General features: G+C 53.3%; 1 protein-coding gene and 1 long non-coding RNA gene across 2 annotated transcripts; both read left to right on the top strand.

Annotated features, from left to right (window-relative positions):
• The first annotated feature begins 5367 nt into the window (after positions 1–5367).
• On the top strand, positions 5368–10982 carry LOC128821068 (keratin, type II cytoskeletal 4-like). Its single transcript, XM_054001936.1, has 9 exons — positions 5368–5942; positions 6654–6871; positions 7945–8005; positions 8394–8489; positions 8581–8745; positions 8966–9091; positions 9463–9683; positions 9885–9919; positions 10021–10982. Exons 1-9 carry the CDS (start codon positions 5424–5426, stop codon positions 10272–10274), a joined length of 1695 nt encoding a protein of 564 aa, XP_053857911.1. The 5' UTR covers positions 5368–5423; the 3' UTR covers positions 10275–10982.
• A 1077-nt stretch (positions 10983–12059) lies between these two features.
• Positions 12060–14511, top strand: LOC128821071 (uncharacterized). Its single transcript, XR_008441015.1, has 3 exons — positions 12060–12314; positions 13047–13148; positions 14280–14511. It is a non-coding gene; the product is annotated as an uncharacterized LOC128821071 (long non-coding RNA).
• The last annotated feature ends 330 nt before the right edge of the window (positions 14512–14841 follow it).

Raw genomic sequence — 14841 nt, 5'->3', positions numbered from 1 at the left:
GCATCAGAGCTCATTTTGGGGTGGCTGGGTCTGTTTTGGAATGCCAGGGTTTGTTTTGGGGTGCCAGGACCCCTTCTGGGACATCAGAATCTATTTTGGGCTGCCTGGGTCCCTACCTGAGCTCTCATCCAGGGGTACCCGGGTGTGTTTTGGGGTGCTCATGTCCCTCCAGGGGGGCTTTGTGGGGCCCTTTTCTCTCGGGGTGCTACCGCACCCCAAAACCCCTGGCTGCCCTCCACGCCCCCCCCCCCCCATTTTGGAGCGGCAGGGAGGGGGGGCAGCGGCCTAGTTTGGGGGTCTCAGCCCCCCCACTTGGTTTGGGGGTGTCAAGATGATGCCCTGGGGTATTTGGGCTGGTGGTGGTAGAGATTTTGGGGGCATGGTGGGGGCTCGGAGCCGTTTTGGGGGGCTCAGAGCCCACGGGGGGGAAGGGGGACCCCCCCAAAATCGGCGCTGCCAGCGGAATTTGTGCCCCGTTAATCATTAACCCCTCGGGGCCCGGCCCAGGGGGGAGCGAGGCTTTGGGGCTGGGAGCAGATTTGGGGGTCCCTCCGTGGGCTGGGGGGGGTGGCGGTGTCCACAGGGTCCGGGGGGGTTGACACAGCCCCTCCTTAAAAAAGGTGGTGGGATCAGCAGTGCCCCCCCCGGCAGGGTTAAATTGGGGTCACCTCCCTGCACCCCCTTTCTTGCCCCCCCGTTTCAACTCCCCCCTGATCCTACGTCCGTTTTTTTTTTTTTTTTTTTTTTTTTTTGGGGGGGGGGGTCTCCCCGGGGGATCCCCCTGCTTTTTGGGGGGCGGGGGCTGGTTAGAGGGATCACAGATTCTTTGCGGGGGAGGGGTTTGAGGGGTTTGGGGACCCCCTCGAGGTCTCCCCCGCAGCCCTTAGACCCCCCCGGCCGTCCGGGCCGGGTGATTTTGGGGTTCGCTGACGCTGGAGGGCGGCAGAGGAGCGGGAATGGCCCCGCGGGGGAGGCGGAATTTGGGGCCCCCGCGAGTTCGGGAATGGGGCGTCCCCGCCCGGGTACGACTCCACGGAGAATTTGGGGGCTGGGGGGCGGGAGCAGTGGTGTCAGGGGGCGGATCTGGGGGCGCGGGGGGTCTGATGGGTTTAGAGGGGGTCAGGAGTGGGTCTGTGAGAGTCTGGGGGGGATCTGGAGGCTCGGGGAGGGCCGGGGGGTGGGTTTGGGGGTGTCTGCGGTGGTCTAGAAGTAGATGGGGGGGGTCGAGGGCTGTGGGGGGTGTGGCCGGGCAGTGGGGTCTGGGGTCTCAGGTTGGCTTCGGGGGTGTGGGGGGATCCGGGTGGTTCTGGAGGGGTTGAGCCCCACGGACACTCCTGGTTGGAAACTGGGGGTCACGGAGACCCTGCAGGGAAACTGAGGAAGGGATGGTTTGTGGGGGGAGCTGGAGCCCTCAAGCTCGGTGGGACCCCCGGGATGTCACCTCATGTCACCCTCAGTGCCATCTGGACTCCGGGGAGTGGGAGAGGACCCCTCCCATGACCTCAGGGCCAGCATCCCCTGCTCGCTTCGCAGGAGGGGTGATGGAGGAAGTGCGGGGGACCCTGCACTTTGGGGGTCCCCCTGTGTCTGAGGTCAGCCCCAGGGGGCTTGGGGGTTTGTGCCCCCCCCCCGATTTTTCTGCTAGGAAACCTGAACCCCCATTTCCACCACTGAGGGTTCATCCAAGCTCAGACCCCCCAAATCCACCTCCCGAATGGGCTTCTTCACCTCAAACCCCACCTCCCAATGGAGGGGATCCCCAAAATATGGGAGGTCAAACAGACACTTCCTGCCCCCAGATTTTCCTGGATCAGGGAGTCCTCAACCCCCATCTCTGTCTTTGTGGAACTCCCTCCACATGTCAGCCCCTCACAGATCCACCTCCTGAATGTGCTCCTTCACCCCAAAACCCACCTCCCCACGGTGGGGACCCCCAAAATCCAGGTGCTCATGTGGGCACCTCCTCACAGAGATGTGTCCAGGGTGTTTATGGGGGGTCTCTGCCCCACAGCAGGGTATCCCTGCCCCGTACCGGGGGCTGGTCCCTTGGCTGCCACCCGGGTGGGGTTTTGGGGTGCAGTGACAAGCTGGGGCCTGTCGGGGCAATTAACTTCCGTAATTAGCGTCGGGAGGAGCTGCCCGAACTCTTGGTACTTTCACACGCACACCCCTGCACTCCTCCCCTCCCGGCACCCCAAACCTCCTCCCGCTCCCGAGCATTCCCCCCTGAGACTCTGCACCCCCAGACCCGGCACATTTTGAGTCAGTGTTGCCTTTTTAATTGGGGTGAGATGTGGAGTGAGCCCAGGAGCTGGGGAACCCCCAGGAAGGGGGACTGGGGTGGCCTGGGGTGTGGTCTCGTTTTTGGGAGCCGTTCCGGCCCTTTAGAGGGTGTTCTGCGTTTGGGATCCCAAGGGTCTGGGGAGGGAGGGATGGAGGGTGGGGGAGGGATGGGTACAGGGATACCCTGGGGTGCAGCCCACCTGTTTCCCACCCCCAGGAATTTGGGGATGGGGTGATGCTGCTCCTGGGGGGCCTACTGGGTCCACCCCCCCCCCCCCAGTCCCAATGCTTTTCCCTCAAAAACATGGGATCTCCCCCCACCTTAAGCACCTGCCCCGACCCTTTTAACGCTGAATTCACCCCATTTTGATGTCCTTGTTTGCCCCTCATGTGGGAAGAAACAGGGGCACCTGGGTGTCCAGTGGGTCTTTATTCCCATGGGATATTCACATGGATTCCTGTGGGGCCCCCAGGGTCAGCCCTACCCCTGCCTGGGGCCCACCCCCACCCTGTGACCCCCAGAAGGGTCTTCACCCCCTCACAGGGATCATGGGGGGCTGTCAAGTCCAAGTGGGTGCTCCTTCCTGGGGCTGCCTCCCCGATGATCCCAATCCTCCTTCCCTGGGATCTGTTTCCCAGTGCCAGGGCTGAGATGAGCTTTCCCTCTGGCTGGGCAGGATGTGGGGTCCCTCCCCTGGGCAGTGGGACAGCAGGAGAGGTGACACCAATGGCATCCCAACAGGAATGAGAGTCAGCCCACCCCTGGGGGTTGTGACTCCTGGCATCAGGGGGTGCCATGAGCTCCCTGCTGCCAGCTCTGCTCCCGCCATGGATCCCGGGGCGCCCGGGGCTCCTGGCAGTGCCAGGGTGCCGCCTGTCTTCTGCAACACCTGCTTTGATCTCCCGGGAATCCATCTTGTTGTTGCAGCCGTCACCGTTCCTGCTCCCAGCCCTGCAATTTCCCAGGTGGTGGCTGCCAACGGAGCAGCCGGGAGTTTCCGGATCTGAGGTTTTCCCAGTGGAACCCAGTCCCAGCACAGGTTAGGGGTGAACGTGCTGGAGGTCCTGGCTCCCAAGGGACACACGGGGAAGCTGGGATGTTGGGGTGCTGGGTGGGTGATGGTGGCCAGTGTTGGGTGGGTGACAGTGGCCAAGACTGAGCAGTCTTGGCCCAAAGTCCAACGTTTGGTAGGTGATGGTGGCCAACACTGAGTGGGGATGGCCCTCCATGTTAGGGTGGATGGGTGCCAGTGTGTAAGGTGGGCGATGGTGGACAACAGTGGGTGAGGGGTGGTGGCCAACACTGCTTGGGTGGATGGTGGCGCCAGTGCTGGGTGGTGATGTTGCCCAGTGTTGGGGGTTGATGGTAGCCAGCACTGGGTGAATGATGGTGGCCAACACTGGTTGGGTGACAGTGGCCAACCTTGGGCCCTTGGCTTTGCTCCTGATACATTCCCATCCGGCAAGTGCTGGAGCATCTGAGATGCTCCACCTTGGAGTTCAGGAAGGATTTGGGAACTGATCCCACGTACCAGTGAGGTGTCTTTACCCCTTGGTGGCAGGGTGGGGCAGGGCTTTGCTGGCCCAGCAGCTGCTTGGGCAGGTGCTGGGCTGGCCGCAGGGCAGCAGCTGGGGCAGGAGCTGGTGCTGGAGCCACCCTGGGAACTCCTGGCAGGAATGCTCTCCGCCCGGGCTCCAACAGGTTCATTTGGTTTTGGGGCTGATCTGCCGGTTGCGTAAGGTGAGGAGATGCAGCCACCGCCTCCTTCCATCGGTTCAAACCGCTTCTCTTCTCCAGCTGGAAAACTGGGGAACCCCGGAGGGTGTGAGAGGGTTTCCAGGTGGGATTGGGGCATGCAGGATGCACATTGTCCAAGGGGAGCATCAACTTCCCTGTTCCCTGCACTGCAAATCCCCTGGGGCTGAAAATCCTGGAGCTTCAGGAATCCCCAGTGAGATTCAGGAGGAAACACCGGGACATGCACCCAGACCTAGATTTATATCTTTTCAGTGGAAAAAAAGCCACTGTTCACTGTGGAGCGAACAGTCTTGGAGCTGAAACTGGTTCCACAAACCTCTCCCAATGAATGAGATAATCCAGAGCTGGATCTTATTGGCAGTGTGGGGTTAGGGGGAAGTTTTGGGGCTTTTTATTTGTTTTAACAGTGGGATAAACCAGGATCCTCAATGGAGGCAGCTCAACACCTCATTTAATTAGAAATTTAAAGCAATTAAGCAATTAAATTGCGTTGTTTTAACAATGGGGTAGGCTGGGAGTGGCTTTGCTGAATACCACGTGCTGTGGAGGGACCGGAGACGCACAAGGACCCTCAGGAAATGCTGCAAAATCCCTGGAAGGTTCCTCAGAGGAGGGATGTGATCCCCTGTCAAAGCTGTGGGTCAGGGAACAGTCTTGACCCTGCTGGGGTGTGGCTCAACACAGATATATTGTGATATTTCAGTCTCTGCAAATCCCAGTGTGTCCCGCCCAGCTCAACCCATCACTCAGAGGAATCCAGAATGACTTCAAAACCCTTTCAGAAGGTTTAAGAAGATTTAAAAATCATCTTTATTGACATAAAAGTAGTTTTAGAGCCCTGCCCAATGCTAATGCTCCCAGTTGTGAAACACTTTGGACAACCCACGTCACCCCTCCTCGGAGCAGGAGGTTGAAACTGAGTGCATCTGAGGGTGTGCCTGGGAGCCTGGATTTTTGTTGGAATTCAGTGAACCCAGCCACTGGTGTCAGGCTGAAAATGACAGATTTAGCTAAAACAAGGGTTTCCCTCGAGGGCGTGATGCATCAGAGAGTTCATGGGGCTTTGGCCATGGCCCAGGGAATTTGGGTTGGAGTTCGGTTCCAACACCAACAATACTTTTGTTTTTCTTTGCTCTCTGGGGAATGTTTGCAGGCAGGTCATGGTTGTGGCAAAGTGAGGAGGGCATCCTTTCAAACCTGAAAACAATGAAGAGAATGAAACAATCCCCCAAAAATGACATCTCCACTCCCCCCTGGCACCGACCAACTCCCTGTGCCCATAAAAAGGGGGACCCAGCAGCTCCTGCCACAGGACTTGTCTCTTCTCGCCTCCCAAGCTTCAGCCTCAGCCTTTTGCTCAGAGTTTTGGGGACTCTTCACCATGTCTCGCCAGTCCTGTGCTCTTGGGAAGGGGTTCAGCTCCAGCTCTGTGTGTTTCGGGAGCAAGAACAAGGTCATGTTTGGCTCCGTGCCCCGTGGAGGATGCCGGGGATCTGGTGGTGCTGGTGGCTTCAGCAGCAGGAGCCTCTATTCCCTGGGGGGCAGTAAAAGCACCTCCCTGGGAGGATTTGGGGGGGCTGGTGGTGCCTGCAGAGGCTTCGGTGGCCAAGGAGGCTTTGGCTTTGGGGCTGGAGCAGGATTTGGGGGCGGCTATGGTGCAGGGTGCTTTGGTGGAGGCCCTGGCAGTGGCTTTGGTGGCTTTGGTGGAGGATTTGATGGTGGCATGGGGGGCCAGGGCTTCCCCCCATGCCCCCCGGGCGGCATCAGGGAGGTGACCATCAACCAGAGCCTGCTGGCCCCCCTCAATCTGGAGATTGACCCCGAGATCCAGAAAGTTCGGACACAGGAGCGGGAGGAAATCAAGAAACTCAACGACAAATTTGCCTCCTTCATCGACAAGGTTTGTAGGGGCTTCACTCCAGGATTGGCTCTGGAGGGTGGGAATGACCAGGAGATGCTCATCCAGGGGCACCCAGAGCTGCAGTTGCCCAGATCATCATAAACTGAAGGTGTTTGGGGCTGTTTTTAAGGGGAAAATGGGCTATTTTAAGGGGAACATTGGGCTACTTTGAAGGAACAGGTGAATTTTTTTTAGTGTTTGGGGCTATTTTTAATGGGATTTTGGGTGCTTTAGGCTACTTTTAAAGAGAAGATGTGATTTCAGGTGACTTGAGCTATTTTAAAGCAGAAGGTGGGATTTTTTGGCGAATATTTTTAAGGAGATGTTGGGATTTGGGTGTTTTGGACTATTTTTAAGGAGAAGATGGGATACATAGTGATTTAGGCTTTTTTTAAGGAGATGATCAGACTTTTTGGATATTTTGTTCTATTTTGAAGACGTTGGGAGTTTTTTGACTATTTTGAACAAGAAATGCCAAACCCATGAAGTTCATTGTGTTTCTCCTGTTGAGAGGCTCCAGAATTGGGAAGGGGACGTGACCCTCTTTTGCCCACTCACCCCATCCACTGTGGTCCTACCTGTCCTGTAGGACTGGGGAGTTATCACACATTAAATGGGAATAAAATATGGAAAACACATGGGGGGGAAAAAAAAATCAGAAAAACGATGGGGTTTTGAAGGGAGAATTTGACTCTTTCCCCACCTGTTTAGGTCCGGTTCCTGGAGCAGCAGAACCGAGTCCTGGAGACCAAGTGGAAGCTGCTGCAGGAGCAGGGTGGTACAGGAACAGGCGGCAGGAACCTGGACCCGTTCTTTGAGACCTACATCAGTGGGCTGAGGAAGCAGTTGGATTGTCTCTCCAGTGAGAAGCACCAGCTGGAGACAGAGCTGAAGAGCTTCCAGGACATGGTGGAGGACTTCAAGACAAAGTAGGTTGCTTGGGGTGTCTGATGGTGAATAAACTCACTTCAAACAGACATAAAAAAGAGAAATACTGATAATAATTATCAGTATTGATTTTTTCCCCTATGGTTAGAAAATGTAAAATGTTTTGGGAAAAGTGAATTTGGATGAAAAGTGCGGCTTTTTCAAGGTATTTCTCAACTTTTCTCGGATTTTCTCAATATATTGCTCAAATTGTGCTTCTTCCTGAAGGAGGATCCTCCACTCTTTGTCTTCCTCAAGAAGGAATTCCTTAAGAGTCATTAAGAATAATTAAGAATTAATTAATCAGTTGCTAAACCCAGCTCTAATTTCCTTACGGACTTCGTCATGATTCCTTCATATAATATCATTCAGGATTTGAGGATTTCTGTGGAAGGTTGACATGAAGTAAAAAAAAAAAAAAAAAAAGAAGGGAAACATAAAGATTATTTTCCTGCTGTTATTTATCATAATATATAATTTATTTTAGTCTATAAATATGAAGATAAAATTTGTCCAGTTGGAAAAAGCAGAACAAAGACTGGAGAAATGAATCCACTTGAGGAATTACAAAAAACAGTGGGCAAGGAAGTCTGGGAATCGTGGGAATCCACAAGACCTGGGATCAACCAGAGGTTGCTGGGTGAAAATTATCTTTATGTTTGGACATGAACATCTGGAAAATTTGGGTCCATTTGGGATTCTGGGGTGTCCTATGCAGGGCCAGGAACTGAACTCGATGATCCCTGTAAGCCCCTTCCAAATCAGGAGATTCCATGATACTTGTGAGGAGCTGAAGGTTCTTGGATCTCGTAGAAGGAACTTGGAGTGCTGCAAGCACCAGGACTCCCTTTAGCAGAGCCTGAATTCCTCTTTCCAGGCTTTCCTCGCCCAGGCGCTGGAAGTGCAGGAGCCAGGGCTTGTCCTGAAAAGCAAAGTGCAATTCCCTGTCCATAAATCTCCCTCATGGCAGATCTATTTTTGCCGGGTTTATGAGTCTGAGGCCAACAATGTTCATTAGTCTGAGCCGGAGCCAAAACAAGCAGCCAGATTCCATCTCCCTCCTTCCCATCCACAGGTACGAGGAGGAGATAAACAAAAGGACGGCAGCTGAGAACGAATTTGTGCTCCTGAAGAAGGTCAAGTCCTTGTTTTTTTTTTTCTAAAGAGACTCCAGGAAAGCTGGAGAGGGACTTGGGATGAGGGCCTGGAGTGACAGGACAAGGGGGAAGAGCTTCCCACTGCCAGAGGGCAGGGATAGATGGGATATTGGGCAGGAATTCTTCCCTGTGAGGGTGGGGAGGCCCTGGAATGGATTTCCAAGAGAAGCTGTGACTGCCTGACCCCTGGAAGTGTCCCAGGCCAGGTTGAACGGGGCTTGGAGCAGCCTGCAAGAGTGGAAGGTGTCCCTGCCCATGGAAGGGGGTGGAATTACATTTAAAGTCCCTTCCAACCCAGACGGTTCCATGAACTTTTAGATTAACTGGTGTGTGCCGAGCAGGTTTTCTCATCCCGTCTCTGCTGCAGGATGTGGATGGAGCCTACATGACCAAGGTGGAACTCCAGGGAAAACTGGATTCTTTGTCGGATGAGATCAACTTCCTCAAGTGTCTTTACGAGGCAGTGAGTACTCTGGGGCACCGGGATGGGGGAGGATTGTGGCACCATAAGGAAGTTCTGGAAGGGCTAAATCCGGGTTGGGTGTCACCTGCAGGAGCTGTCCCAGATGCAGCAGCAAGTGTCTGACACCTCGGTGGTGCTGTCCATGGACAACAACCGGAACCTGGACCTGGACAGCATCATCGCCGAGGTGAAGGCGCAGTACGAGGAGATCGCCAACCGGAGCCGCGCCGAGGCCGAGTCCTGGTACCGGTGCAAGGTGAGGGTGGCACACACTGCTGGGGCTCTCCAGTGTCCAAGCGGGTGGGAGAGCTACTGGTGGCAGCTCAGGCCATGGCAAGATCTGGAACGTTGCTGGTGCTGGTCCATCCAGAGTGGAGCTGGCACAGACTTGCTCTCCTTGGCTTCCCTACGGTGACGCGGGAGCAGCTGTGAGGTCACAGTGGACTCAACATGCTCCTCCTGCTTCATCCCACCAGTATGAGGAGCTGCAGGCAACCGCGGGCAAGCATGGCGACAGCCTCAAGGACACCAAGATTGAGATCTCAGAGCTCAACCGCATGATCCAGAGGATCCGGGCTGAGATCGACAGTGTGAAGAAGCAGGTGGGGGTTATGTTTTTTTGAGCAATGGGGAGGACCTCTTGGTCATGCCTTTTAGAACTTTCCTGAAGGGAAATAAGTGTGGTGGGAATTGTTGGGCGTGGGAGGGACCTGGGAATGGCTGAGCCTGAGTGGCTGTGGCACATGTTGCCCAGAGAAGTTATGGATGCTCCATCCATGGAAGTGTCCAAGGCCAGGTAGGACGTGGCTTGGAGCAACCTGGGATAGTGGAAGGTGTCCCTGTGCATGCTCCAGATCATCTTTAAGGTCCTGTCCAACCCACACCGTTACATGTTTCTCTGATCTGGGATTATGGTTTCATCTCTCACTGGCTGCCCCCACCCCACTCATCCTGCCCATGTCTTACTCTCCAGTGCGAGACTCTTCAGACGTCAATTGCGGATGCGGAGCAGCGCGGGGAGGTGGCTCTCAAGGATGCAAGGGACAAACTGGCCGAGCTGGAGACAGCCCTGCAAAAAGCCAAGGCTGACATGGCCCGGCAGCTCCGAGAATACCAGGAGCTCATGAACGTCAAACTAGCCTTGGACGTGGAGATTGCAACCTACAGGAAGCTGCTGGAGGGCGAGGAGTGCAGGTGGGTGGGATGCAGCAAGAATTCCAGTGTATCCTGATCAATCAATGGGAAAAATGTGTACCATCATAAACATTAATGGCGTTGTCATGAGCTGTGGACCATGGTCCTGTGGCTGTGTCAGTGGACCAATCCTGACTTTATGGAGTTGGACCACTCCAGATGCTCTGGCTGGATTTGACATTCCAACTCTTTTCCTTGCAGGATGTCTGGAGAGTGCCAGAGCTCTGTCAGCATCTGTAAGTACTGTTCCCACCGGAGTGTGGCGGGCTGGGATTCGTGCTCCCAAACTTCTTGGTGGTATCAGAGGTAACCTGGTGCCTTTTGTTCCTCTCTGCAGCTGTGGTGGGCGGCAGCAGCTCCGTGGGAGGTGGATATGGCAGCGGATTGTGCCTTGGAGGAGGAGGAATTGGCTTTGGAAGTGGGAAAGGCAGCTGCAGCACGGGCGGTGCTGGTTTATGCTTCAGCCTGGGAGGGGGTGGATTTGGTGCTGGGGGTGGATTTGGCTCCCTGGGTGGGGGATCTAACTCAGTGGTGGTGGGAGGATCTGGCACCATCCTGAAGAACAGCGGCCCCACCAACAGGAGGGCATAGGAAAGGGATCAACCCCCCGGCATCCAGAGGAGAAAGGAAGCAAATTGCACAATGACCCCCCGATGACCACTGAGTGATGGGCACTGATGGCCCTTAAACCATCACTCAAACTGTGGCTAGGAGACAAACATGGCCAAATCCACCTGGTAAGGACTGAGATTCCCAACAGCAGCCGAGAACAGCTCAATCCCTTGTGCTCCCCTCCAGTTGCTGGACATCAAGGTGCCTAGCTCTCCTCTGGGAGCGGGACCTGCCCATTCATGGGGAGCCCCAAACCTGACTGGGATGAGCCCAGCACCCTCCGAGCAAGAGGCGCCCGAGCACAAGCAGGAGCTGGGATGGATCCGAGCGCAGCTCCCGGTGCAAAGGGAAGCCTCGGCTTCTCTCAAGCTCTTGTGCTGGATCCAGCCGTGGTGCAACTTTAATCAGCGTCACTCATCAGCCGCAGCTCGAGCTCCAAAACAGGAATTTCCTCCTGGTGCCTTGGCCCAACTGAAGATGTTTCTCACCCAACTGACTTTCAGTTTGCTTTTTCTCCCCAAGTTTCACTCGTGCTGTTGTAAAATGTTTATTTTTACTCAGGATTCACCTTTTCCTTGGGACCATGGGAACAATCATGTGTGTTTGCTTAAGCCTTTCTCCTTGGCATGTGCCATCCCCCAATAAACACAAGAGGCAGAAACCTGGTGTGGTTTTCTCCCCGACCAAGAGTTTCATGTTGTAACAAGTCTCATCTTCTGATGAGATCTGAAAACATTTCCTGACTTTCTCCTGCCCTTTGAAGTCTGAATTTAAAGGAACTCAGGTGAAGGGGCAACCGGGTCTTCTCTCACCAGTCTCTGTCTCCAAAAATGTGGAAAGTTTGTGAGTTTTGCAGAATAAGGAGGGTCTCACTGGCGAGGCTGAAGGGACGTGGGGTGCAGAGTGACAGTGACACAGTCAGGGATGTCTTTGGTGACAGCCCTGGGAATGAGCCCACTCCTAGCAGAGAGAAAGAGGCAGCCCCTGGATCCTCCTGTGTGTCCTGCAGGATCTCCAGACGTGGCAGAGATTGTTGTTCCACCATTGTCCCCACCGGATCTGAGCAGACTTTCAGACTCTGTGGACTTTAGGAGACTCTTCCCTTCCTCCTTCTCTTCCTAAGCCCTTTCCATGCTGGAGTTAGCCAATTTGGATGTTCCCCAGCTATCCCACCTCTCCCGACCGCTGTGCCTGACCACACAACTGCCCACCCTGTCTTCCAAGGTGCCACAGCTGGAGCTCCCAGGAAACTCTTTGCACAACTCCAAGTGCTTTAGGAGCATCCTACCATGGTTGGTGTGGGAGAAGGAAGAGCAGTCATCACCCCTCAAAATAATTTGGAGCTAATTCCTTGGTATCCATTATTTTGGAGCCGGCCCTGCAGCTTTTCCTACTGTCTGGATTCACCAAGGATACATGAATTGCTCTTAAGGCATCTCCAAAGGGTAACTGAGACCATGGGAAGAGCAAGACCTTCCCCCCCTACTCCATCAAACCCCACCTCTCCCCAAAAGCAGAGTATTTGGATAAATTTCGATCCCCAAACTCCTGCTGTGGTTTGATCTCTTGCTCAGGAGTCCTTGAATCACATCCCTGGCCAACCACAGACTGTGCTTGGGGTGACTCATCCCATTTCTCCCGTGTTCCATTCTGAGCTGGTAAAGGCTGAAGACATCCAGTACCAGCAGTGACAGGCAGAATGTCACAATGGAATGTCACAATGCTGCCAGCACGGGCTTGTCACTGCTTGGGTGGGGACATGGTTTGAGCGATGGTTAAACATTCAGGGAGTTGTAAAAGTGACCTGAAGTGGTGTTGAATGAAAAGGCATTGACTTCCCTCCGAGTCACCCCAATCCAAACTCGCTTCCAGCAGTGACTCCTGCCTGAGGAGAGACAAAGGGCTTCTCCAGGAGCACAAAGGCCGTCGCTAAAACAAACATCCTTACAAATCCCTCCCTTTTTATTCCTGAGATCACACCAGCAATTAGGGAAAAATTATCCCAGGCCAGACACAGAGGTAATATAATTCCTGCCTCTGGTTGGAGGAGAGACAATGTTTTCCATGGTCTGAAAATAGGACTGGATTCATCAGGGTTTGTCCCTGCCCATGGCAGGGGATGGACCAAGATGAACTTTAAGGTCCTTTCCAGCCCAAACCATTCCATGATTCTGTGATTTCATGGTTTCCTCTCAGTTATTCAAGACCTGTTTATTTTTACAGCATCATGGAACAGTTTGGGTGGGAAGTGACTGCTGAAGCTCATTTTCCTTCACTGGGGGCTCCATGAGAGCTGTAGAGGGACTTGGAAAGGGCCTGAAATGATGGGCTAAGGGGTGATGGCTTCCAGCTGGAAGAGGGCAGGATTAGATGGGATATCAGGAAAGAATTCCTCCCTGTGAGGGTGGTGAGGTCCTGGAATGGATTTTCTGGAAAAGCTGTGGCTGCTGCATCCCTGGAAATGCCCAAGTCCAGGTTGGACGGGGCTTGGAGCAGTGTGGTCTACTGGAAGGTGTCCCTGCCCATAGCAGGGGTAGGATGGGATGATCTTTCCACTCCTTTCCCACCCAAGCCATTCCAGCTCTGCCCATCATGTTTGAACTGGGAGGTGATATCGACACCCAAATCCCAGTTCGATTTCCTAAGCTTGGCTGGAGTCATGGCCATGACTCAACGCCCTGTGTTATCTCTCCATGGGCGCTCGGGGCTCTGCCGTTTGCTGACTCGGGAACTCTTCTCCCCTGGGAACAGGAGAACTTTCAGATCGTGTCATCCCGCCCACAGAAGGAGAAAAAAATCCCAACAAAAATCCCCCAGGAAAGTGTAACCAGAGGTTTGATAACACTGAGGGAGGTGGGTCTTGCCTGGGCTGTTGGGGGACAGTGCCTCAGCCCCCATTTTTATTGTCTGTGTATTGATTTCTTGTCTATTTTTTGATTTATTGCCTATAAAAACTTCTGTCCAACCCCCAACCCCTCCCTTCCTTTGCTCTCACAGTGAGATTTTGATATTATATATATTTATTTTTTTTCAAAAGTAGGACTTGATGGTCTTGAAGGTCTTTTCCAGCCTTAACAATTCTGTGATTCCATGATTTTTCTTAGCCTTATCTATCGCTCCCAAGCCACCTCCTTGAGTCCTCCCAGACCCACATAGGTCCTGGAGGTGGGAAAAACACAGGGAATGTCATGTTTTCCAGTGGAAATGCCAGTTCAGCTGCATGTCCGGGTCCCAAGGCACTTTTGGAAATGGGTGTCTGGGTGATATTTTCAGAGGTATTTAAACATCTGATGATACCAGAAGTTGCTGGTGTGGATTTTCCAGAAGCTCTTAATTAACATGTGTCCTGTGAGAAATCCGAGACCTGCACCAGATGGCTGCCAGCACAGTTAGGTGCCTCCAGAGCTGTGGGTTTGGACTTCAATATGGCCTAGGTGGCTTTAAAATGTTGAAAAGTAACAGCGAAATCTATTTTTTTCTATTAAAAAAGAAAATGAGACTAATTGCAGCTTGATAAGCAAAGCAAAAGGGTGGATCTGTGATGGATTTTTGGATTAAATGACTTACAGAGTCAGCCTGAATCATTCCATGATTCTGTGAAGGGTGGTGCATGCCCGCTCCCTGGAAATGTCCAAGGCCAGGTTGGATGGGGCTTGGAGCCACCTGGGATAGTGGAAGGTGTCCCTGCCCATGGCAGGCGGTACAGTGAGATGGGCTTTAAGGTCCTTTTTAACTCAAACCATTCTGGAATTCTGTGACAGATCATAGTCTGAATCCGTCCTCAGTTGGGGATCGGGACTGGAGAATTTCAACAAACTCCTGCCTTTCTAAAATCTACATTTGCCAAAGATATATTTGCATATAAACACCAAAATAAGTGAAACAGCTGAAAAGAATGGTGATTCCTCCAAGCCCTGTGCTCTCCAGATTTTCACATCTCTATAAATGACTTGAGCTCTATTAATTGCATTTAAATTGTTCCAGGGCTTGTGATGTGGACAGCAAGGTTTGGGATCCCTCCTCCCATTGCGTTCCCGGGGCTATCCCTCCATCTTCCTGCACATCCCACCGTGGCAGCCAGTGCCTGGCATCTCCTGAAGCTTTCAGAAAATCCTACGCAGGTTTCCCAGATAGGATATTTCCTCACCAGTGCTGAGAATATCTTGGCATGAAGACAGTGGGACATGCTTTAGTCCAACAATAAATGAATTTCCAGTGCCAGCACCAGCGTCTCGTCACCGGTGAGGTTTTATTTATCAAGAAGGTGCAGAGCCTCATCAAAATGCAATTTGCTGAGCCCTGGCTGTAGATTGAGAAACTCAATTCTCCAAGCCAAAGGCAATTTTCCAAGTAAAAAGAAGGCTGAGGGTGTAACTTAGGTGTGTTTTGGGAATTGTGAAAGCCATGCTACAACTTGGCATGAATCGCAGTGCTTGCCTGCAATGGGGTTTTGGAGTGAGAGATTTAAAGATAAACACAAGCAGGGAAAAATCCCCAGTGGATGAAAGGTGGAAAAAAAAATGCCTGGTGTATCCCAGGGAGGCTT

The sequence above is a fragment of the Vidua macroura genome, chromosome 34 (assembly GCF_024509145.1).
Source record: "Vidua macroura isolate BioBank_ID:100142 chromosome 34, ASM2450914v1, whole genome shotgun sequence".
In the NCBI taxonomy this organism is placed as follows: Eukaryota; Metazoa; Chordata; class Aves; order Passeriformes; family Viduidae; genus Vidua; species Vidua macroura.
The sequence above is the reverse complement of the archived record's forward strand: the minus strand, read 5'-3'. Positions and strand labels throughout refer to the sequence as shown.